Here is a 23092-nt window from a genome sequence, read left to right as displayed (position 1 = left end):
CAAGGAAAAGGAAATGGGAGTCAGGTGTTTGTCTTTTTCTTGTTGGGCTTACGCAAAGGAAATTCCCACTAGACGTCAGGAGAGGCACAATATGGATAACTAGAAGAAATACTTGGTATTATCGGAAAATAGGAATGTCTAAACGTCAAATTGAACATGCCCTCCAGAGAACTCCAGAAACTGTTCCGAACCCGCGACGCTTATACCGCGTATGCAAACCATAAACGCCAATTGTACGCCCATCATCTAAAATCTGTAGGCCGCATTAAAGGCCGTGATATGGACTGCTAATAACCCTCTCCAGCCCTTCCACCCCCCTCTTAGCAGCAGCGACATGCCATGGCACACTTCCGTGTCCGCTTCCCCTCATGCCTCTCAGCTTCGCCAACAACCCCAATGCTCTGTACTGCACTAGAACCTCCCTGAGTAGATTTTCCGCCGTGCTACGCGTCTGCACCGTTGGCGCCCATATAAGCGAAGTCGTACTCCTGACTCCATCTTGCGCGGGGCTGGGACTCGGCGGTGCACTGCCGCCGCTAGCATACGGGTTTGGAGTCGCGCCACCAGGACTCACACCTTCACCAGCGGCTGGCAAGGGGGATGTAGCAGCACGCATACTCCCGATAGCGCCAATCCATAACATGTTTACACCAACTACTATGGGACCGTGTTCTGGGTCGGGAATTGGGTGGTTGATAGTGTTACTCGTGGCGAATGTCTCGCCGCGTTTGACAAGCAAACCTGAGATGAGTGCTGGACTGAACTGGTTCGTGGACTTCGAGTTATGAAGACGATGCGCGAGGATGATGCCCCATGATTCATCTGTGACGTCGACGAGACGCGCTTCAGGGTCTGCTGAAGGGTCGGCGGTGGTCGGGTCTGCAGAGGGAGTTGCAGCCGGGGTGAGGCCAACAGCTGGGTCAGGTGAGATACCGGCTTGGTTGGAGTCCGGTGTGTTTGCGGATGGTTGGCCAGTGGTTGCGCTGCTTGTTGACATTGTAGTGGGTGTGAACTTGAACGGTGAATCAGTGTCCACCGTTAGTATCATGAAGAAGAGGTTCAGCTGTGTGGGGCATGAGACGAGAGCGATCCAAGTCTCAAACTCATCTCTATCCATAACGCCTGCTTTGGCAATGCAGACGCGCCAATGTACCCTTCGAGACTGCAGTATTTCGATCGTAGTCTGCCAGATTTCTTTCGCGATTTCTCCGAACACACGTGTACCGAGATGATACGACACAAGAGCCTGGGACTTGCCACAACTGTCAGTCCAGGCTGCTGTAATCCAACTGCCATCAAAACTAATCGCATAGCCAAGGTGCATATAACTGTTTTCACGGAGCAGGTCCTGCGCCGGCTCCGATACAAGCCTGAACGGGACGCTTCGAGGAAGGGTCTCTTCCAGTTGAAATGATGGAGCCTTATATATGCTGAGAGTTGTCTTGTCTCCACTTGGTGCGCTCGGTGGGCAGCGATCGTAGACTTCCCGCGCAAGACTTGTGTATGTGCTGGGATCCAGAATGACGGGGGTGTCGTAAGAGGCGATATACTTCATGGGGATGACCTGAAGCACAAGATCCGGCTTCTGAGTTTGATCGGGCCGTCCTGGTGGTCCTTGGCTGTAAGCCTGGAAAAGAGCCCAGAAAGCAGAACCTAGCTCCCATAGCCCAGAGGGGCCGCCGAAAGAATCTACCATGTAGATGACGAACGCGTCGATCTTAGCCTCCTGTTGTTCTCGTATCTTGGTATGCCGCATGGAAAGATGATTGCCAAGTTGAACACATGTCTCTCTAAGCACCTTAGACGTATCATGCTGGGCGCCTGGTGTGGTGACCCGGCAAGGTACGAGGCCTCCTTCAAACTCTATACCTGTTTCGACGCGCACGTGACTGCCAAGCTTGCAGCTGTCGTAGGCCAGCTGAAGGTTGAGTAAAAGGTTCTCTAGGCATGGCCTGAGAGACTCACTATGTGGGTAAACGCAGAAGGCAACAACATTCTTCGGGGGGCTGATGGGCGACAACCCAAGAGGCTCCCAGAATGATATTGCTGGAGGAAGCAAGTCCCAGTGGGTTTCCGCACGTCGGACTCTGAGGAAAGGGGGACTTATTTGGAAAAGGTGGTTCCCAGGTATCACCGCGCCTTCATTTGGCTTGCGTGGTGGGGGTCTTTGATGTCCCTTTGCTTGAGCTGAGAGTTCGGGGAACACATCGTGGACTGCTGCTAGCGCAGGTACATTACATTCGATTGCGTCTGGGAATATGCTTCTGATGGTGGCCTGCCAGCGTGTCTCTGGCGATATCCGAACGTCAGACCTCAGCTCGACTAATGGGTCCTCTCCAAGGATGTCAAGTGTTGCTGACACAATCTGATCAGTTACAATCTGGGTTATTGCAATACTATCCTTTCCACTCAAAGGCAAAGGCCTTTCGTCTGGTTGTTCAAATATAAGGTCAGGCTGAGATGTCGGGGTATCTGGCATCTCCATATGGAATGGCGGCATAGCAGGCATGTTGTAGCGTGCGCCAGCGGCGATTCGTTCGGCGGGAGAAGGAAAGTTGACCAAAGACCAATCCCAAGAAGTGGGTTCGAAGGAGGTAAGAGATGCTTCATCGAGTTGAAGTGCATGAGGGTCTTGCCAGTCACCCCCAAGAGAATCTGCGAATGAGGTTACAGACATTGGGGTGGCATTGTCTTCAGTTGGTAACTTTCTCTTTGCAGCTAACACAATGCTGCCCACGAATGCCCTAGGCCCACTAGCGATCTCTTCATCAGAATCTTCTTCAGATGCATCTGACGTCTCACTCGAAGAATCCGAGTCATCGCTACTGTCTGCTCGAGCCAAAGATGGAATTTCTGGGATCTTATTGGTCGATGCAACGCCCATAGCATAGCGGAGTTTTGTCAATAATGGTACGTCCCTCAGACTTTTTACCCGGGAAGAACCGGGGTTAGCCCGGCGGTCACTACCAATATCCTTGTCTTGATATGAGGTAGAACGAACACCCTGGTACTTCGCATCAGATATGCTCAGCTTACGGCTGAAGGTCAGTGGACTGAATGCGCTGTCACGCTGATGCCCCAGCTCTTGCTCTTGATCGAGTCGTGATGCGGACTTCTTAGGTGGAGACGGCTGCAGTGTCTTCGCAATCATGCTAGGACTGAGCGGAGGCGTAGGCTCTTTGTTGGTAGCCACTTGTCCATGAGGTTGCGGGTGCACCTCCAGTTCCAAGCTTGTATCCTGTTCATCTTGCGCTGGGGAGGTCCCTGTGGTCGCAGGTTGCTCACTTTCGACTTTCTGCATCTCTTCGTCTGTAGGCCGAGAAGCCGTAGCTAGAGCATTCTCAAGGGCTGCTAGGGGGTCGGGCATCTCCTCCTTGCTTTGTGACTCGGAAACAGACACTAGCTCTTGATTCTGGCCATGTTTGACAGCGGTAATGTTGCTATCAGGCAGCGCTGGGGCGTCTTCCATGTCCACATCTTCCTCGTCGGGTCCATCAAAGAAGTCAAAATCTGCATCGTTGACGCCATCGCCCCCGTACCCATCTTCTTCCATGTCTTCGAACAAATCATCGTTGCCGCTAGACGTATTAAAGTTGTCTGAGGCCGAAGGCAACACGGGAGACGTCAAAGACAGCTGTTGTCCGTCGATATGAGCGTTGTCCTGGGGAGCTGAAATGTTGATTACAGGATTGTTTGCCCCCGATGCTAGTATTACATTAGAAGTGGCGCCCGAGACACTTGGTGTGTCGCTGTAAGAGACCCCAGTGCCGGGGGCAACGCCGTCTGGGGGCGTAGGATATACTCCGCTCACTGCTTGAAGGTCACCATAGGCCCCAGTTCGGGGATTCAGTGGAGATGATGCATATAGATTAGCATGATCTTCTTTTTGGCGAGTAGCCTCCTCTTCGGCCTTTTTGGCTTTCTGTCGTACTTCGAGTATTTTCTCTCTATCGGGTTTGCCGAGGAACCACTGCTGCGCAACATCTAGTGGATCTCTGAAGCCGGTCGAGTCGGGAGTCTCAAACCATCTAGAGGGACTGTCACCGTGTTCTGAAGTTGAGACACCGTCTGACTCTGTCGCTGTAGTTCCAACCGGCTCAGGCATGTAGAGAAAACACAGTCCTCGCGGCCAGAGTATGTCTCGGCCCGAATTGAAAGGTGATGGGCTTGATACAGCGGGTTGTGTCATCTGGGTGGTGCGTATCCTGATCCACGAGCTCGGTTTCTCGAGATTGGGTAAAGAGTAGCCCCTCCAGCCTAACCAACGCTTGACAGTCGACTTCCATTTCTCGATGCTTTGCTCCAAGGAGCTGACCCTTGGTCTTTTCCTCGATCGATGAGCGACATCTTCCGGGACGGAGTCCAATGGGTCTTCAAAGCTCACTATCTTGGCAAGCAAGCCTTTGGGAGCAACACGTACACAGCGACCGACAAGCTGCTCTTGTTCTGTTTCTAGCGTGATATCACCTAAACAACGAATCTCAAGTTTCCGCTCGGTGAAGGTTGAGACCAGGAGCGTTCCTGAACTAGTCCAATGGACGTTAATGCTTGTGAGCCAATGTGGGTCTGCTAGCATGTCAAGGCTCGCATGATGATTATCTTGCGGAGGCAGAGGTTGTGAAATGAATGTTCGGTAGTTCAAGGCAACCACATGGCAGTCTCTTACAAGATGGAATGAGATCATAGCCATGACAGACGACGTATACAGCTCATAGAGGGTGATGCAGTCTGGAGGCTGCTGTTGATCCGTCGTATTAGCTTGTGTGCTGCCTGGAGGAAGTCGCGCGCCTTTATGCGATGCTGGCGTCGAAGGCGCGAAGTTGGATGATGCTGCATTCGGGTTTACCGCTCGCATGGGCGGTCGAGCTAGTTCGACAGCCTTTATACAACCTGTTTGTTCACCTGGGATACATTAGCGGTGATTACAATGGCATGGGAGACCTCTTACGCTGCAAGCGATATCCCTCAAGCTCTGGTAGATCCAAAGCGCCCTGGCCAGCCTTCTCGACCGTGGTGGGTTGGAAATGCCATAGCCAAGGTCGGGACGCATCCTGTACAACTAGATGCAGGCCTTGGCGTAGCTCTGCTTCTGCAGCACGCAGATGGTCTAAGGGGCTCAAATCGCGCGCTCTTGAGGAGGTTTGGGTGGTATTGGGTGTAATGGAAACGGCTTGGTATGCGATGGCCTCAAAGTCGCCCTGCGCACTGTAAGTAGGGATCCATGTGTGTACAAAAGTACTTGGGCTTACTATAGCTTGTGCATTTGTGCTGCACGTCTTGAGAAATTCCATTAGAGACAGCTGCCCTCTAAGGAACGTTCAAGTGGTATTCGCGACGTATATGCACTCCCAAGATTGCGCTGTACACCTTTTCCATCAACTCCGCTGCTGTTGGCTCGACGCGGTTCACGCGACTACGCGGCTAAAGTGGCTATGTGTAGTGAAGCGATGGTTTGTGCATAATGTGGTCGCGTCGTCTGGTGGTGAAGCATGGTGGCCGCTGCCCGAGCCGGCCGTCTACTGCGCGAAGTGTGGAGAGGGGCGCGTCTTCCAGTAGCTACTTGATAGTTGCTAGCAGCTTGCGTGGGATAGATGAAGAAAAGAGGCGCGCAGCATCCCAAGCTACTTCAGGCTCGAGACTCGAGACCAACGCAAGAAGAGTGATGTGTGATGGTAGTAGCGGCTCGGAAGCGGCGCGAGGCCTGGGGTTGTTGAATGCGACGACGGCTGGCCTGGCGAACGACATAGCGCGGCGGGTCCGTCGGGGTCATTCGGGTCGCGCCTACCCTTATTGGCCGATGGGGGCCTGTGCACCCTACCAGCCCTACGGAACTTTTTTGACATTCTCAAGATCACGAAACTTGTTCCCCGCCGCAACGCTTCGTCGAGCCGCCACCATGAAGATCTCCAATTCTGCGGTCCCCGTCTACACTATTAGCGGTAGTGAAGCGCGTCCTCTGCCAGAATGGCTCATACGACAAAGGAAAAGGTGCGCAGCAGTCCTCCAAGTTCCAACCAAGCACGCGAGCTGATATTTCCCTAGGAGTTTAAAGAACGACCCTGAATTTGCGAACCGTGTCGAGCTGCTCCAAGATTTTGGCTTCGAAGAGGCAAGCCAGTGCGTCCGAGTCAGCGAGGATGGCGACTGGGTCATGTCAACGGGCACATACAGGGTGCGCAACTTGCGACAACCGCTTTAAATCTTTCAACCAAACCAACTGACAGTCTACTAGCCCCAAATACACACTCACTACCTGCCTCACCTGTCCCTCTCCTTTGCGCGCAATACCAACACTCTGAACGAGACCTTCCGGCTACTATCGAGTGACTACTCTAAAAGCGTCCATCTTCAAGCCGACAGGGTAATCGAATTCCAGACCGGTGGAGGCGTCCACTACTCTACTCGCATACCTCGATACGGAAGAGATCTGATATACGATAGGCGATCAGCAGAATGTCTCGTACCTTCTGTGGGCGTCAACGCAGATGGGCTTGGTGAAGTCTACAGGCTGAACTTGGAAGTGGGGCGATTCATGAGGAGTTATGAGGTAGATGTCGGTGGAGACGACCTCGCAACGGTGGGAAGTGGCTCGCTACAAGGAGGCATCGATGCTGGTGCGGTGAACACTGGTGCTATTGCCGAAGACAGTCACAACCTTCTCGCCTTTGGCACCTCGTTAGGCACAGTTGAGTTTTGGGACTCGCGGTCAAGAAACAGGGTTGGCATACTATCTTCCCCACAGGATGCGTTCGAAGGACGGTCAGAAACCACAGCGCTCACCTTCCCTCGATCAGGACTTGAGTTGGCTGTTGGTGACTCGAATGGACTCATCCATCTTTACGACCTACGATCCCCGAAACCCCTGCTGAAGAAAGACCAAGGCTACGGCTTCCCCATCAAAAACATCATCTACCTAGAATCCAACACCTCGAGTCGCGCCCAAACCGCCGAACCCAAGATTCTCACAGCCGACAAGCGCATCATCAAGATATGGGATCCTCGGGACGGCGCATCATGGACTTCAGTTGAGCCCGCAGTCGACCTCAATCACGTCGAATGGGTCAAGGACACAGGCATGCTCCTCACAGCCAATGAAGGAAAGCAGCAGCACTCTTTCTTCATTCCGCAGCTTGGACCCGCGCCGAAATGGTGCGCGTTCCTGGATAACATTGTGGAAGAAATGGCAGAGGACCCCAATGATCCAAACTCTTTCGGCAAGAGTTCGGCGGGAGAAGTCTACGACAACTTCAAGTTCTTGACCTTGGAGCAACTCAAGCAATTGAATCTAGACCATCTAGTCGGGACGACGAATCTACTACGACCATATATGCACGGATACTTTGTCGCGCAGAAACTATACGAAGAAGCTAGACTGATCTCGAACCCCGACCTTTGGCAGGAACAACGCGCAAAGAGTATAGCCGAGAAGATCAACAAAGAGCGCGAGTCCAGAATTAGAGGAAACAAGAAGGTCGCAGTCAAGGTCAATAGGAAACTCGCAGAGAAGATGCTCGACAGGCAGGAGCAGAAGGATCGGAGAAGAGCGAAGCGTGTGCTGGAGAAGGGTGGTGACGATGACATGGTGGATGCTGCCAAGGCACCGGCTGTTGGTGAAATCGAGGAACAGAGCAAGGCTGCCGAGGGCGTTCTTGCCGATCCTCGTTTCGCACGACTGTTCCAGGACGAAGACTTCGAGGTCGATGAGCGGTCGCACGAATTCCAAGCTCTCAACCCCAGCACCAAAATCCCCAAGGGCCTCACAGCTGCAGAGCAAGAAGACATCGAGTCTAACAAGGGCTCAGACTCGGACTCGGACTCGGAAGACTCTGAAAAGGAGCAGGTACGACCGGTCAAGAAACCACAACAGAAAGAAGACCCGTCTCGCATTTCCTCGTCCAACTACCGCAAAGCCGGACATCGGGATCAACGCGGTCCCCAGATGGTCGTGTCGTCGTCCAACGCGCGCAAATCCGGGCCCAAGCGCGACTCGACGTTTGGAACCAGAGTGTCGAAACTCAAGGATAGAAGACCAACTTCCGGCGCAAACACTACTACCGTTGTTGGTGAGCGCGAGATTACTTTTGCGCCAGAGAGGAAACAGAAGCAACGGACGGAGGAGAGTGGACAGCGGCATGATCGGAGGAAGGATGGCAATAGGAGGAATGCGAGTAACAATGTATTTAGGACGATGTAGATATGAGGTGTGTGTATGGATTTGTGATGGGAGGAAGAAGCTGAATGATACCCTTTCTCAACAACTTTCCTCACTCACTCACTCACTTACTTACTTACTTACTTAACCATCTCGCTTAAAACCGACGGCTTGAATCAACTTGTAGGCAGCTGTGAGAAGTAATACGGCGAGGAAAGACTTACTTTGTATGAGACGAGAGAGTATGTGGAATATATATTAGATTTGTTTTTCTCTCCGTTCGCAAGGTTAGTAGGTCTTGATGTTTCTAAAATAAAAAGGGCCATGTAACTCATCTAGAATATTGTTTAACAATTGACAGTCGGGGTGACAAATTCATTACTTGCTCCTGTGTGAATTAAAAGAATAATCATATTATATTGCATCTCATCTCGTATGATATGACTATCGATGGTGCGCTGTGAATGTGGAAGCGGGTCTATTACAAAGCCCTGGCGTCAAAGGAGAACCCTACGCCTGACATAAATGGTCCGCTATCTGCTGGCAATGCACATATACGTCTCCTTCTCCAGATACCGACTGATCTTCCATGCTTCTAACATGCTTGCCTGGGCTCCGTGGCATGCACAGCTGTCCTGTATCTCTCGCTCCAAAACGCCAGAAGAGGATTTCGACATGCTTCGTTTACTCTGTGGTCTGCTTGTTCAAGTAGGTATAGGCGGCGAATGCGAGGGCGCCGCCGAGAAGAATGACAGCGTAGAGGCCGACCCCTGTGGAGGCTCCGTCGGTCGCAGTGGCTGTCGAGCCGGATTGCGAGTAGCTCTTGGGCTTCGGGTCGCCTTCCTGTTACTCGTTAGTAGGTCTTCTTGCAATAGTTGCCGAACAGTAATGGCGCCTGCTTTTCGCAGCGGAATTGTTCCGGATTTTTTCGGTCGACGTATAATAGGGGTCGCCCAGGGGGGATGGAGGTATGTGAGGTAGAACGACATGCTAGAGAGGTTCTGGGAGACATTGGGGCCTATTTACCTGTCGCTTCAACGTTCCGACGAGCATACCGTCGAGAATCTCGCGGGCTTCGTCTGAGTGGCCGACATCCTCAAAGGCTTCTGTCGAGTCTTGGCCGCCGACGTCGAGGAGGACTTCCTCACCACCTCTGTCAACCATTAGCAACCATGTTTAAAAATACGACTATGAAGCAATTGCCGGGGCGCAGGTGGGGTGCTTTGGGATGTCGATATGGAGCAGCGTCGGGTGGTGTTGTGGCGCAAAAAAAAAAGGAGCCACGTACGGATGCTCGTCTACGAAGCTCGATGCATTGTAGACCTTGTCGTGAACAACAATGTACAGGTCCTTCTTGGTGTTGTGCTCTGAGACGTCAGAGTAGGTGAATTCCTGGTCGGCCATTGTGGAATTGGGTTGGAGAATTGAATTTCGTCGGTGAGGCGGTGGAACCTTCTGCGAGCAGAACCGGTAAGAGAGGGGAACGAAGCGGCGCTGACTGGAAGGCGCGGAACACGTAGACGAGTGACTCGCTGAGGTGAGGTGGTCAGAAGATAGCGGTGGATAAGAAATGGCCGTCGTAGCGGGATTGGCCCTCGGGTTGGCCCCAGACTGCTGCCAGGCGGTATACGGTTGTGGAAGTTAACAAATTGCAGCACGCCGATTGGCCAATTTTCTCCTGCCTCACCGAGCCATTCCCGAGGCCCCCCCTCTAGAAGGGAAAAGAAGTCCCTCCTGTTCCCTGTGGGGCTCTCATAGATGCGACAATGGCGGGGTACTCAGATACGAGAAACGTCTTCCGCGCACGCCCAGGTCCGTTCGGTCCCGTAGAGTCAGCATTTTCTTCACCTATCTAGTGTTGTTCGCTATGAAGGAACTGGCTGTCACGAGCGACTGGTCTATCTCCCCTCCCTCCTGCTCCTACGGATGGCACAGGAAGAAGAGGAGACAGCGAATCCTAGTGCTGATCGTGTCATATTTGTTAATTCCGCTACGTCACAAGTTTCCTATCTCTACTCTTGTAGCCGACGAAGCCCTTACTTTCTTGGGCTTATTCGCGAGTCATACACTACAGGTATTCACCACGAGCCCAAAACTTTGACCCTCATCCACTCGCTCGTCCCAACCCCCAGATTCAGTCCATTGAGCGCCCACCATCTCCTGACGCTCTCCCCTCGTTCTCCCTCAACGCCGTCCTCGAGCGCCTCTTCGATATCGCACGTCTTGTACTCTACTCTTAGTCCACTGCGTTTCCACCAGTCCAGCACGTTGGCGTGCCCCATCTTCGTAGGCCCCACGAGGACCTGGTTGTCGAAAAGCATCTTCTCGCCGCGAAGTTTGCGCCAGTAGTCGAGAATGTGCGTGTGTCCGTGATGGGAGGCAATCTTGGCAATGGTGTCTTCGTGCGAGAAGGGTATGCCAGACTCGACCCAAAAGTGGATGGCGGGCAGACAGCCCGACTGTGTTGCGTAGGTAATTGATTTGCCGACTTTGAGCTTCAGTAGATCACGCTGGGCTTTGTTGACATCCTTCTCCTCGCTAGGAGGGGGTGGCGTAATGGGCGCTGTGCGGTACCGGCTATGTTCCTTCCACCACTTGAGGACCTGAATGTGGCCCTGTGAGCTTGCTTGCTCGAGGGCGGCTTCGGTGTATTTGAGAGGAAGGCCGGAGGCATACCACCAGTCCAGGGCTTGAACCGAGTTGGTGCGACTGGCACTGTCGATGGCTTCGGTAGAGTATTCTTTGGTGAGAAAGGTGGGCGACGTCCGCCAGTACTCGAGAATTTCCGTCTTGCCGAACACAGATGCCTTGTGTGGCAAGAAAGCATGTCCAAAGGTGCCCCAGAAGAGGTCCTTGTGGTGGTTCTCCAAGTGGGCCAGAACACGTAGTAAGGCGAAGCGCATGATGAGTTCGATGCAAAGACGAGAGATGCGAGTGGGGCTCTCCAAGTCAAACAACGTGTTGATTTCAGCATAGGGACAAGTAAGCAGCGCCCACTCGAGCTTCTGCATCTGCGTCTTGGGCCCTTCGTCGCTGGCAGATTGTCGCCACTCTGGCGGGATTGGCAGGTTTGTGTGCACATTCAGCGTCGTGGCGAGCTCCCAGTCCTCAGTGAACTCTAGAATAATGGACCACAGCTCTGGTGGGAGATGAGCTCCTTTGCTTCGGGTACGTGTCAGTGTTGGGAGATGGGCAATGGGCAGTGCAATGGTGCGATCTCCAACCGCCATGAGATCGATTTGTGTCTGCATGGATTCATTGAAGGCCTTGTGTCCCTCCCAGGGCTGATACTTTCGGCCGGCCGCATCAAACGACCACAGGAAAGGCGGTAGGACGCGGATCCAGTTCCATTTTCTGCGAATCTTGCTGATCTGCTTTCTCGACATGGGATTCTCCCACATGAGGGTGGACATTGCGGGTATGAGCATCACTTTCTTGGATACATCCCAGCTCCGCAGTATCTGCAGGTGGAGATTGCTGGTGAAGCCGTGCAGCATGCGAGCCATGTTCTCGGCATCGAGGGGTGCAAGGACCAGCAGGTCAGCCCATGAGCAGTACTCTGCCACCTTTGTTTCTACGAAGTCGGCATGTTGCCACCCAGGGGTTGTGTTGTGCTCGACGTCATAGGTCTGCCAGACAGGCTCGAGGTGCGAAGGAACCGTGGTGTGAGCCGATTTGGGGAAGCCATTGCAGGCAATCACCTTGAGCGAAACATGCTGGAGGCGGTGTAGGCGCGCGACGACGGAGCAGCCAAAACGGAAAGCCGAGGGGTCGGTCAGGGCGACGAGGACGTTGAGCGAGCGTTCGGGGCGCTGCGATGGCATGAGGGCGCGTGGGGAGGTGTTCTGCGTGTCGTAGAGTTGTTGCGGTCAGTTTGTACGAATTCAATCAAGTCAAATGCTGTGACAGCGATTGGGCGCTGCCCCACATTCCCGTCCCATTTTATCTCATCGAATAGGACAGCGCAGCATTCTTTGCGACAGGAACAGACACACACAAAAAGAGCACTCGATAGTCTTCGGCATCGTCCCATGGCGCGCCGTCCTGGACCCGCTTCTTCTGACAGCCTCAGACAACGGTTAGGAAATTCCTTCCGCATGCATCACGTGGCGGCGACAACCGGTGGTCCATGGTAGCATGATTCACGTCGCGTGGCGACATTTTGGCTGCAGGTGAAGATCATCGGATGGGCTTTGGAGACACGGCTGCACGTCTGGTTTGCTAACGGCCACAAGTCGGTCCCCACGGCGTGTAGGTGTTGTAGGTGTGGTTGAGGCGTTGTCGTCGTCGTCGAAACGTCTAGCCCTCGATCTCATCTCATCTCATCTCTCGGCTATTATGACGTATGGCCGCCATGGTATTTCGCAGCCAAATGCCAATCTCGTAGCTTTGGCATCTCGGTCGTGCCCCCACCCGGAAATCGAAGCCGGCCCATCTCGTGCCACAGCTTTTCATCTGTCTTGTGCGCCGCTACTCTCATAGTGGCCTAAACCGCCGATCCCCATGCAATTTGAGTCGCTGTCGTCCCTAAGATCGACAATACAGTGGGCATCAAAGCCACTCAACCGCGACAAGTGCGCCTCAGACTCGCAATCCTTTCATGGCGGGCATCTAAGATATTCTGCCCTCCACCCACAGTACTGTACACCCATGCTGCTGGCTCCCACCCTGTCTTGTCTGCACCAGCCGCGGCCCTAGTTTCTTTTCGCGGGTCGTCGTTACGAAGTCCTCCTGTTAGCATCACCTGTCGCCGGCGTCGTCGGCGGAACATGCCTTGCACTTGACCTCCTCGCCCCTCACCGCAGCATCGCAACCCCACAAACAGCATCTCTGCAGTCTCCGAGCAGGCGCCGCTCCTGTAAAGCACCCCCTCGCACGCACACGACGACGAATACCTATTCCAGAGAACGTACACGCTATCGCCACACCAGTCGGCTCGGTCCCTGCATACCCAAAGTCACCCAAGTCGACTGGCCGTCACGGTGTAAAAAGCCTGCTACAGTCTACTCGAGCGCCCCCGCCATTCATGGACACTTGAAAGGGAGGGAGAGGGTTCTCGTGTCGTGTTTAGGTTGGAACACAGGTACTACTTCGAGGCCACAACAAACCCCCGTCGTCAAATCCCACAACCTACACGCACCAACCGAACGACGCCTGCACCGAAAGGCACTTACAGCGCCTCCATGTCTCAACCAACACAACAGGAATCTAACGACATATTACCAACCCAATGCGATGGCACTGCTGCCTTCCCCCAAGTATCACCCATCCCAGAAGAGCCACGCACACCGAGCGACGAAACCTCACTACCATCCAGCCGTCCAGGACATGTATCCTTCACGACAGACAGACTAGGCTCGCTCAGTCGTGCTGCGACGGATCGGGTGTTTCCTATTCGCAGCGTCGTTAGTGTCGACCCTACTCCAACCCCGAAGCCGACTTCCCAAGGCGACTATTTTCACCCCTTCTCACGGACAAACGATGCCCGTCTGTCATCCGATACCCGTCGTGGCTCTCAGGGCTCAATTACCTCACAGTCGTCCCAAGCCTCGCAACGCGCCCGCAATCGCCCCAGTGCACCTGCAGCTCCAATGGCAGACCCGGGTTCGGCTACAGCATCAGCTTCAAACGCTCCTCAGGCTGATGGGAAGCCAAGTCAAGAAGGCGAGACTTCCAGAAAGGCCCAACCGTTGCTAGCCACGCAGCTGTTCAATGACCTGGCCTCGACTACGTCGGGGGGGAGTGTTGCTCCGGGAGATAGTCGGTCACCGTCGCTGAGAGTTGACCACGCTGTATCTGCTGGCGCTGCTTCGGTAAGCAGCCTGGACCTGGGCGGCTTGGTGACACATCGCTTCAAGCATGTCACGACTGAAGGGGGTCATATGGTCATAACAGGGCGCGACGGAGACACATTACAGCGCTGCGAGGATGAGCCCATACACCTTCCTGGTGCGGTGCAAGGTTTTGGCCTTCTAGTTGCGCTGCAGGATGACCCAGCAGGAAGCGGCGGCCTGCTTGTTCGGATCGTGAGTGAGAACTCCAAGAGAATCATAGGACGCACGCCCAAAGAGCTGTTTGCTCTTGAAAGCTTCACAGATATCCTCTCGGAAGAGCAAGCAGACAACCTTCTCGATCACATCGATTTCATTAAAGACGAGGACTCGGATATTACTGCCAACGGCCCTGAGGTCTTCACCATGTCCATCAAGGTAGCAGGATATTCTCGGACTCGCAAATTGTGGTGTGCTATACACATTAGCGACGCTAATCCTGGGCTCATCATATGCGAATTCGAGCTTGAAGACGACCCGCAGTATCCACTGGTACCTCCTAATGATCATACGCCTGATCTTCCAGAAGATACCATGTCCAGCAATCCTACCGCAGAGGAATTATTAGAGAGCACCGAAATCAAAAGCAAGCCTCTCAGGGTTTTGAGAAGTGCACGGAAGAGGAAAGGCGAGGCTGCGGCAATGGAGGTGTTCAATATCATGTCGCAGGTGCAAGAACAGCTTGCTGCAGCACCGACCCTAGACAAGTTTCTCAAAGTGCTGGTAGGCGTCGTGAAGGAACTGACGGGCTTTCACCGTGTAATGATTTACCAGTTTGACCAAAGCTTCAACGGCCGGGTGGTAACCGAACTCGTGGATCCTCGAGCGACCAAAGATCTTTACAAAGGACTAAACTTTCCTGCATCCGACATTCCCAAGCAGGCTAGAGACCTATACAAACTCAACAAGGTTCGCATGCTCTACGATCGTGATCAAACAACGGCTCGGCTCGTGTGCCGTACAGCCGAAGATCTCGAGCATCCACTCGACCTTACCCACTCTTATCTCCGCGCAATGTCCACAATACACCTCAAGTACCTTGCGAATATGGCTGTGAGGTCATCCATGTCGATATCCGTTACTGCTTTCAACGATCTCTGGGGCCTGGTCGCTTGCCATTCGTACGGGCCTCGAGGCATGAGGGTGTCTTTTCCCATTCGGAAGATGTGTCGCATGGTTGGCGATTCAGCATCTAGGAACATTGAAAGAATATCGTATGCATCTCGATTGCAGGCTCGAAAGCTCATCAATACTGTTCCCACTGAGGCGAACCCGTCTGGATACATTATCGCCTCATCTGACGATTTGTTGAAGCTTTTCGATGCAGACTTTGGCCTTCTTTCGATTCGAGACGAGACAAAGATCCTTGGTCAACTAGAAAGTCCCCAAGAAGCTCTCGCCATGTTGGAATACCTACGTATGAGAAAGATACAGTCGGTCATAACTTCGACGGACGTTACCCAAGATTTCCCGGACCTACGCTATCCACCCGGCTTTCATGTAGTAGCCGGCATGCTTTTAGTGCCATTGTCTGTTGGCGGTGAGGACTTCATTGTGTTTTTCAGGAAGGGTCAATTGAGAGAGGTAAAATGGGCCGGTAATCCATATGAGAAATTCATCAAAGAAGGCACAGCAGGCTACCTGGAACCGCGGACGAGCTTCAAGACATGGTCCGAAACGGTAGTTGGAAAATGTCGCGAATGGGCAGAAGAAGAAATCGAGACAGCTTCGGTGCTGTGCTTAGTCTACGGCAAGTTTATCGAAGTCTGGAGGCAGAAAGAGGCTGCTTTACAAAACAGCCAATTAACACGGTTGCTACTCGCAAACTCCGCACACGAGGTTCGAACACCACTGAACGCGATCATTAATTACCTCGAGATCGCCTTGGAGGGCTCATTGGATCAGGAAACACGTGAAAATCTAGGGAGATCTCATTCGGCATCAAAGTCCCTTATCTACGTTATCAACGATCTTTTAGACTTGACCAAAACGGAAGAGGGTGGGCCTTTGGTCAAGGGCGAGTCATTCGACCTGTGTGCTACCATCAAGGAAGCTACGGACATGTTTCGAAATGATGCGAAACGGAAGAATATCGGATACGAGGTTATTGAGCACCCTGGGCTACCAAAGCTTTGTATTGGAGACCAGCGCCGCGTAAGACAAGCCGTCTCGAACATCACCGCCAATGCTATACAGAATACGAGTCAGGGAAGCGTCAAAGTCGAAGTATATGTAGCCGAACGGGTGGGGCAAGACCATGTTGATGTGGAAGTGGCAGTCTCGGATACAGGTGTCGGCATGAACACCAAGAAACTAGACCAGCTATTTTATGATCTCGAGCAAATTCAGTCGGAGCCCTCGTCGTTGCTAGAAGACGCCCTCTTACCAGATGCCACAAAAGTAGCGGAGCAGGGAGACAAGGCTACACTAGGCCTAGGCCTAGCCTTGGTAGCACGCATAATCAAAAATATGAACGGGCAGCTTAGGCTTCGGTCTGAAGAAGGCAAAGGCTCTAGATTCGTAATACAGTTTCCATTTGACCTTCCAGACTCTGAGGCAGAAGATGCACCGCCTACGGTCAGCTCGCCAGTACCGTCACAACCAGTCACACCTCTCCTTGGACCGACAGACGGCGAACGCACCTTGATCGCACCGACTTTGACACGCAATGCATCTGAAACGATCCAGCATGCTGATAAGGGTATTGCTAGGAGATCGAGCGCAGAGAGCTTGACTGGCAAGTCGAGTCTTCGGAGTTTCATGAGTGGTTCAAGTCAGAGAAGCGATGTCGATCGACTCATCGACGCCATCCAAGAGCCGCACCCAATCGGCAGACAAGCAACAGGCGATGGAAGTCCAAGTGCGCGTTCTTGGAGGCCTCCCATGACCAAACGCCACAGCCTAGAGTCATCCCGCCAGAGGTCCAAGAGTCTCGAACCAGCAGGCGGACCAGTTGTGATCCCACCGCATCAGAGAAGCCTAGACACGAAAATACCTGGTGAACGCCCTATTGTATCCTCTGGCGTGCCCCTCAAAGCTGTCAAAGTTCCCGGCGATGCCGGCTCGCCGGTGGAAACTAGCCCGAAGATTGGGGGGATATTGGGCGAAGTGCATGATGACGTTGCCCAACTAGAGCCGAGTCCTCCGGAGAATTTGACTGCGGAGCACTTGCGTGTTCTTGTTGCTGAAGATGACCCGGTGAACAGTAGGATCGTTAAGAAACGGCTGGAGAAAGTGGAACACGAAGTCTATCTGACCGTGAATGGTGAGGAGTGCGCATCCGCGTTTTGTGACCAACCAAGCGCCTTTGATGTTGTCCTGATGGATATGCAAGTACGTAAAGCCGCTTGTGATTGCAGTTTGTTCCCATGCTAACAAACACACTATAGATGCCAATCGTGGATGGTCTCACATCAACCAAGATGATCCGATCATTTGAAAAAACCCACACGGAAATCTACTCACCACGGGCGGCCCTCTGCGGCCGCATTCCAATCATAGCCGTCTCTGCTTCCCTAGTTGAGCGGAACCGCAAGGACTACATTGAGGCCGGCTTCGACGCATGGATCCTGAAGCCTATTTCATTCGACCGACTGAAAAGCCTCATGGCGGCCATTGTTGACACCAGCATCCGGGAAGAGTGTCTGTACCAGCCGGGCCAGTGGGAAAAAGGAGGGTGGTTCCACCGAGGCCAAAAGAGCTCGCAGGAGGCGTCAACCAAGCCTTCCGGCGAGACAACGATGTCCTATCTCACGCAGCAAACAGAGGAACCTGCACAAGCGGACCATGATGCAGCTGGCGAAGGCAATAAAGAAGGTACCACGGCTGAGGAGAAGGCTGGAGAGGAGGAAGAAGACCAGACAACGCCGACTTGAGATGTCACACCACAGCTCCGTTACGAGGGTAATATGGTAGTTTACCGACCCACGAATCCATGGCTCTTTTCCCACTTGAGGGGAACACTACTAGTCTCATCTGTCGGCGCGCATATACGACTCTTGCCGGGGTTTCCGCATAACGATCTGACGGACTTGAAGGTATTGCAGCACACATTACTTGGCGCAGGTTGTTGTTTTCACACCAAGCGCACATTTCCTTGTCCTGACGGCACTGTTGAACATACTGTCCCGTCAATTTGATTGCAAAGTATGATTTTGAAGAGCAACGATTATGGCATTACTATTGGAGCGATCTTGCAATACCCACGTCGGGGGTTTTTAAGGGGAGAGAGATAAAGACCGCCTAGCCCTAGCACAGGGGTGATGCCACGAGTGGCGATGAGAGAGAAAGAAGAAGCCCGAGAAGAACATCAAAGGGACGTTGTGGGAATGGAGGGGCAGAGAGACGTGTAGACTAGTTATACACCCAGTGTCAAAGTTACACGCTGTATATTCCTTTCGACTCTCATCCTTGATCGGATTTCTAACGTTGTACCCAACAGATTAGGATGACGACGTGAAGCATGACACAAAACGCCCGAAGCGGACATGGACGGAAATGATAGTCATCGTCACGGGACATGGTTGTCTTGGAAAGTCATTCGACATTTGCGCCCAGACGTCGCTAAGAGCGAATGGAGATGGACAGTCGAATCCTCATGACTTGTCTACATGCAGCCGCCTGCTCATCAGACATTGGCGCTGATCAGCGGTTCCAACACCATGGTCGACGGAGCCGTTTGCTAGTGCGCGCCGGTAGCGTGCCTCAGGCCCGGGAGATGGGCCGGTACCGCGACGGGAGGGATAACCATGTGCAGTCACAGTAGTGAAAGGGTCAACGGCGCTTACTAGATGGACAATACAGCAACTGCGACTCTGTGAACAGAGCTCTAGAACTTTTGTGCAGATGAGTTGTCCGTGCCACCATGCCTTGGAAGTTTGTTGAGGCAATGCTGTGTTCTGCATCTTCGGACATGACTCTCTGCGCGACTTGGGGTTTCTTCTTACCGTTCTTGACGTTGCTTTTGTCTCTCCTCTTGGAGTTACTTTTGTGCAACTGTTAGTTGCTTTTTAGCTGCTTTGGGGGCGTTGTGGACGTCTGCATGGCGCGTTTCATGAGCGACGACGTTGGAGATTTTGTTGCTTTTTCTGTCGTGTCCTGCAGGCGAAGGGGGGGCCGTTGCGCAAAGTGGGCGGGTTCGATGAGGGTCGAGATTGGCTGGCGGTGCGACGATCGGTGGGTTTGGTCGTGGTGATGGATGGCACTGGCAGACAGTTTTTGTCGGGCGGACCTACACCCCCTTCACCGAATACGTCGATAGGCGTGGATGGGGCTGGATAGGTAGGGTTGATAAGTGAGGTCTTTGATCTGGCAGGGAGGAAGCGCCACATGGATCGGAAACGATCAGTCGCGTGCACGGCATTTGTAACGCAAAGCGAGGCGGGAGTGACGCTGCAACCTGCTGTGTCGTCGAAAAGCAGCGGTTGTGGCATGGATGGGGGAGGGGGAGGGGGGGTCGAAGAGAGACATGTGAAGGTTCGGGGGGGGGGGGGGAAGGAGCCGCATGTCATTTAGGGAAGCTGCCCATGGAACACGCCCAATTCAGAAACCGCGACGCAGCTTTGAAACATGATTATTATTGTTATTGTTATTGTTATTTTTTTTCCATTTGTTCCTGTCTAGCTAGCAATGTCTGGCAACATATGGCCTTATTGACTGCCTACTCCTACGATCGAGGTGGTGTGGGGTGGAAAAAAAGCAGCGGCAAGACGTTGACAAGCGCAGGGCGGTGCGGGCCTGGGGCTTCGGCTTCGAAATGAGAGGAGACACGGCGTGAAACCCATTTTCCTGCACCCTGGACGTTGTGGAGCTAATAAGCAGGCAGGGCCCATGGCGGCGGCGGAGGACATGTCGTCTCTGGCTCGACGGCAGAACCCAGACAGAGCCCTAGAGAGAGAGAGAGGAGGGAGACGAGGAGCCAGGATTATTCGACGGGCTGAGAGGGCCTGTCCTGTCCTGTCCTGTCCGTGCTGTCTGCTGCGAGCGATCTTGTTCTTGCCCAGCTGTTTCTTCCATGCATTGCATCAACTGACGGTGTGCTGTATCGTATCGTATCTATTCTATTCCATTGTTTGTTCCCTTTTTTCTTCCTTCGCCCTGCACTCGTCCTTTGACAGCCTTGTCGCCCCGCTCCCATTCGCTGCCCTCTAGCTGCCGTGCAAGCCGTGGTCGTGCAAGCCGACTAGCCTTTGGGCGCCTGGCATCGAGTGGACGACAGCCCTCAAAGGCGCCGTGCCCATCATGGAGGAAACACGCAACAAGACGGCCTCGAGACGCTTGACCAAGAGGGAGCGTCTCCCCCCGCCAGTTGCCTACCTCAACAACAAGGCAAAGTCCAACACGCTCAAGCGTGCCCCCTCGGCTGCTTCCTACTTCACGCCCAATCAAGGCCTCGCTCTCCAGTCCGCCGCCGCCGCCTCGTCGCTTTCTGCCGACACCCAAACCCCGGGCTCCTCACTTCGTCGCTCGCCCTCACTTACGCCCGTCCACGAACACCACCGCGCCGCCGCGAATGTAAATTACCCGTCCTCCCAGGCCCCGGTGCCCTCGATTGCCCACCTTCCGCCGGCCTCGGTCGGGGAGCCCTTCAACCACGCCATCGTCGAGGAAGCCCTCTACGCCTCCTCCTCCTCCCACCACCTTAGCCTCCACCACCACGACCAAGACCCACGTCGACCTGCCGGCCCCCAGCATTCCCTCACCGCAGACCCGCCCTCTCGCTTCAGGTCCTCGCCCAAGCTGCGCCAGTCGGCCTCGTTCAACACCCTCGCGCGCAAGATGGATACCCCGCCATCGGGCTCCAAGAGCCCGCGCAATCGATACAGCGACGATGGCGACACGGCCAAGAAGCGCAGGTCCGACGGCGGCAAGAAGAAGGGCACTTTTTCCACGTTTGTGAGCAGCATGCTGGGTTCGCCGCGCCGCCCTACCATCTCCACGCCCACCAATCCCATGCATGTTACCCACGTCAGCATCGACAACGAGACGGGCGAGTTCACGGTACGTGGCACAACTGACCGCAACCCGCGCCTGGCTTTTTTTTTTTTTGCTTGTGCAGGCGTGTGCTGGCATTCCTACTACTGCCCTTCCTCCTCCTCTACCGTCTTTTGCTAATCCAAATGTGTAGGGTCTTCCCAAGGAATGGCAACGTATGTTGCAGCAAAATGGAATCACAGAGCTGGAGCAGAAGCAGCATCCACAGGCGGCCGTGGATGTCGTCAACTTCTACAAGGACAACGCAGAAAAAAACGAAGAGGACGCCATCTGGGACAAAATGGGCCCGGCAAATCCACAAGGCTATGCCTACCAAGCAAACATCGCGCCCGCCTATGGCTCGGTGCAGCCCCTCTTGAGTCCACCCCAGAGCCCGCGCTTCCCACGGAACGACCACGACAGCTTCGAAAACCCCCGCGCCCCGCCTCCAATCCCGCGCAGTGTTACCTCGCCCGTTCCCAATTCACCTCAATTGAATGGCGCTCTCGTTCCGAATCGACCAGCGCCTAGGCCACCGGGCGCTGCCTCCACCTCGACCAACACCATCCCCACACGAGCTGCACCCCCAACGCCCAGTCCCATAGTCACACAGCAACAACAACAACAATCGACCCCGCGTCAGGAGAATGACTTCCCGCAGGTTGCCTATGCGCCTCCTACCATCACCGACAGCCCTACTGGAATTTCCTCGGCGCCCCGCAGTCGTGCCAACACGACTGGAGGCACACCGCCACGCTTCGATTCCCCCGCTAGTGCGTCCGCGATATCGCCCGCCCAGCAGTACCAACAGCAACAGCAACAAGCCATGGCAGCGGCACAGCAGCCCAAGGCTCCCCTGGGCCGGAGTGTCAGTCAAAGGGCACCGCAACCGGCACATCACGCACCAGCACCCGCTGCGGTTCCAGTACCATCAACCCAGCAGCAATTCGCGCAACAAATAGATCCTCAAAACATTCCCTTGCCTTCGCAGCAGGCTCGCGTCGGTCCGGCACCCCGGCCGCGGCAGCGGCCTCGTCAAAGCCAAGGACCGGATATTGTTGCCAAGCTCAACGCTATCTGCACCAATGCCGACCCAACCCTTAGGTACCGCAACCTGAACAAGATCGGCCAAGGTGCCTCGGGTGGTGTCTTCACAGCCTATGAGGTTGGCACGAATAAATGCGTGGCTATCAAGCAGATGAATCTTGAGCAGCAACCGAAGAAGGATCTGATCATCAACGAAATTCTCGTCATGAAGGATAGCAAACATAAGAACATTGTCAACTTCATGGACAGCTTCCTCGTAAGGGGAGATTTGTGGGTCGTTATGGAGTACATGGAAGGCGGAAGCTTGACAGACGTGGTGACTTTCAACATCATGTCAGAGGGACAGATAGCCGCCGTGTGTAGAGAAGTGAGTTGACTCTTTGTCGCAGTGAATTGCGTTATGCTAATTTGTAGACTCTCCACGGTCTGCAGCATCTGCACTCAAAGGGCGTTATTCACCGAGACATCAAATCCGACAACATCTTGCTTTCTCTGGAAGGCAATATTAAGCTAAGTAAGTTGAACCATGGAACCCACTGTTATCATCTCTAACGTACTGGAACAGCCGATTTTGGGTTTTGCGCACAGATCAACGAGAATCACAACAAGCGGACGACCATGGTCGGCACCCCATACTGGATGGCCCCGGAGGTTGTGACTCGGAAAGAATATGGCCGAAAGGTGGACATTTGGTCACTGGGCATCATGGCCATCGAGATGATTGAGGGAGAACCGCCCTATCTGAATGAGAGCCCTCTGCGTGCACTTTGGCTGATTGCGACGAACGGAACGCCCACGATCAAGGAGGAGCACGCTTTGTCGCCCGTATTCCGCGATTTCCTGGGCTTCTCGCTCAAAGTTGATCCGGATAAGCGAGCGAGTGCTCATGATCTCTTGGTGGTAAGTTTGGCCCAGTACTTGTTCGATAATCAATCACTAACAGAACCTCAGCATCCGTTCATCCAAACCGCCGAGCCGCTGAATACACTGGCACCGCTGGTGCTATCAGCGAGGAAAGCGAGAGCCGAAGAAAGACGCAAAAAGGGCGGTATGTAAAGAGAGCTCTCCTTGCTTATGGGTGTCTCTTATC

The 23092-nt window shown here is 53.8% G+C and overlaps 6 protein-coding genes across 6 annotated transcripts; 3 read left to right on the top strand and 3 right to left on the bottom strand.

Moving 5' to 3' along the window:
* Positions 1-265: 265 nt before the first annotated feature.
* Positions 266-5291, bottom strand: K460DRAFT_400299 (uncharacterized protein; the record flags this gene model as incomplete). The annotated part of the gene is made up of 3 exons (XM_040936311.1): positions 266-4902; positions 4949-5198; positions 5250-5291. 3 exons carry the CDS (start codon positions 5289-5291, stop codon positions 266-268), a joined length of 4929 nt encoding a protein of 1642 aa, XP_040792793.1.
* A 605-nt stretch (positions 5292-5896) lies between these two features.
* K460DRAFT_326849 (nucleolar protein 10) lies at positions 5897-8194 on the top strand (the record flags this gene model as incomplete). Its single annotated transcript, XM_040930639.1, has 3 exons — positions 5897-5988; positions 6043-6172; positions 6233-8194. 3 exons carry the CDS (start codon positions 5897-5899, stop codon positions 8192-8194), a joined length of 2184 nt encoding a protein of 727 aa, XP_040792792.1.
* A 158-nt stretch (positions 8195-8352) lies between these two features.
* Positions 8353-9851, bottom strand: K460DRAFT_361057 (cytochrome b5). Its single transcript, XM_040932384.1, has 3 exons — positions 9441-9851; positions 9179-9305; positions 8353-8995 (listed from the first exon to the last, which is right to left on the bottom strand). Exons 1-3 carry the CDS (start codon positions 9554-9556, stop codon positions 8837-8839), a joined length of 402 nt encoding a protein of 133 aa, XP_040792791.1. The 5' UTR covers positions 9557-9851; the 3' UTR covers positions 8353-8836.
* Positions 9852-10230: 379 nt separating this feature from the next.
* K460DRAFT_350307 (flavo protein) lies at positions 10231-11976 on the bottom strand (the record flags this gene model as incomplete). Its single annotated transcript, XM_040931496.1, has 1 exon — positions 10231-11976. The coding sequence occupies one exon, from the start codon at positions 11974-11976 to the stop codon at positions 10231-10233; it is 1746 nt and encodes a 581-aa protein (XP_040792790.1).
* A 1359-nt stretch (positions 11977-13335) lies between these two features.
* Positions 13336-17858, top strand: K460DRAFT_350306 (uncharacterized protein; the record flags this gene model as incomplete). The annotated part of the gene is made up of 2 exons (XM_040931495.1): positions 13336-17316; positions 17373-17858. 2 exons carry the CDS (start codon positions 13336-13338, stop codon positions 17856-17858), a joined length of 4467 nt encoding a protein of 1488 aa, XP_040792789.1.
* A 2365-nt stretch (positions 17859-20223) lies between these two features.
* On the top strand, positions 20224-23058 carry K460DRAFT_270437 (Pkinase-domain-containing protein; the record flags this gene model as incomplete). The annotated part of the gene is made up of 5 exons (XM_040927650.1): positions 20224-20982; positions 21110-22369; positions 22417-22516; positions 22568-22902; positions 22954-23058. 5 exons carry the CDS (start codon positions 20224-20226, stop codon positions 23056-23058), a joined length of 2559 nt encoding a protein of 852 aa, XP_040792788.1.
* Positions 23059-23092: the final 34 nt, after the last annotated feature.

The sequence above is a fragment of the Cucurbitaria berberidis genome (genome assembly GCF_010015615.1).
Source record: "Cucurbitaria berberidis CBS 394.84 unplaced genomic scaffold K460scaffold_1, whole genome shotgun sequence".
Classification (NCBI taxonomy): domain Eukaryota; kingdom Fungi; phylum Ascomycota; class Dothideomycetes; order Pleosporales; family Cucurbitariaceae; genus Cucurbitaria; species Cucurbitaria berberidis.
Note: the sequence above shows the minus strand (reverse complement) of the source record. Positions and strands in the feature narration are given on the sequence as shown.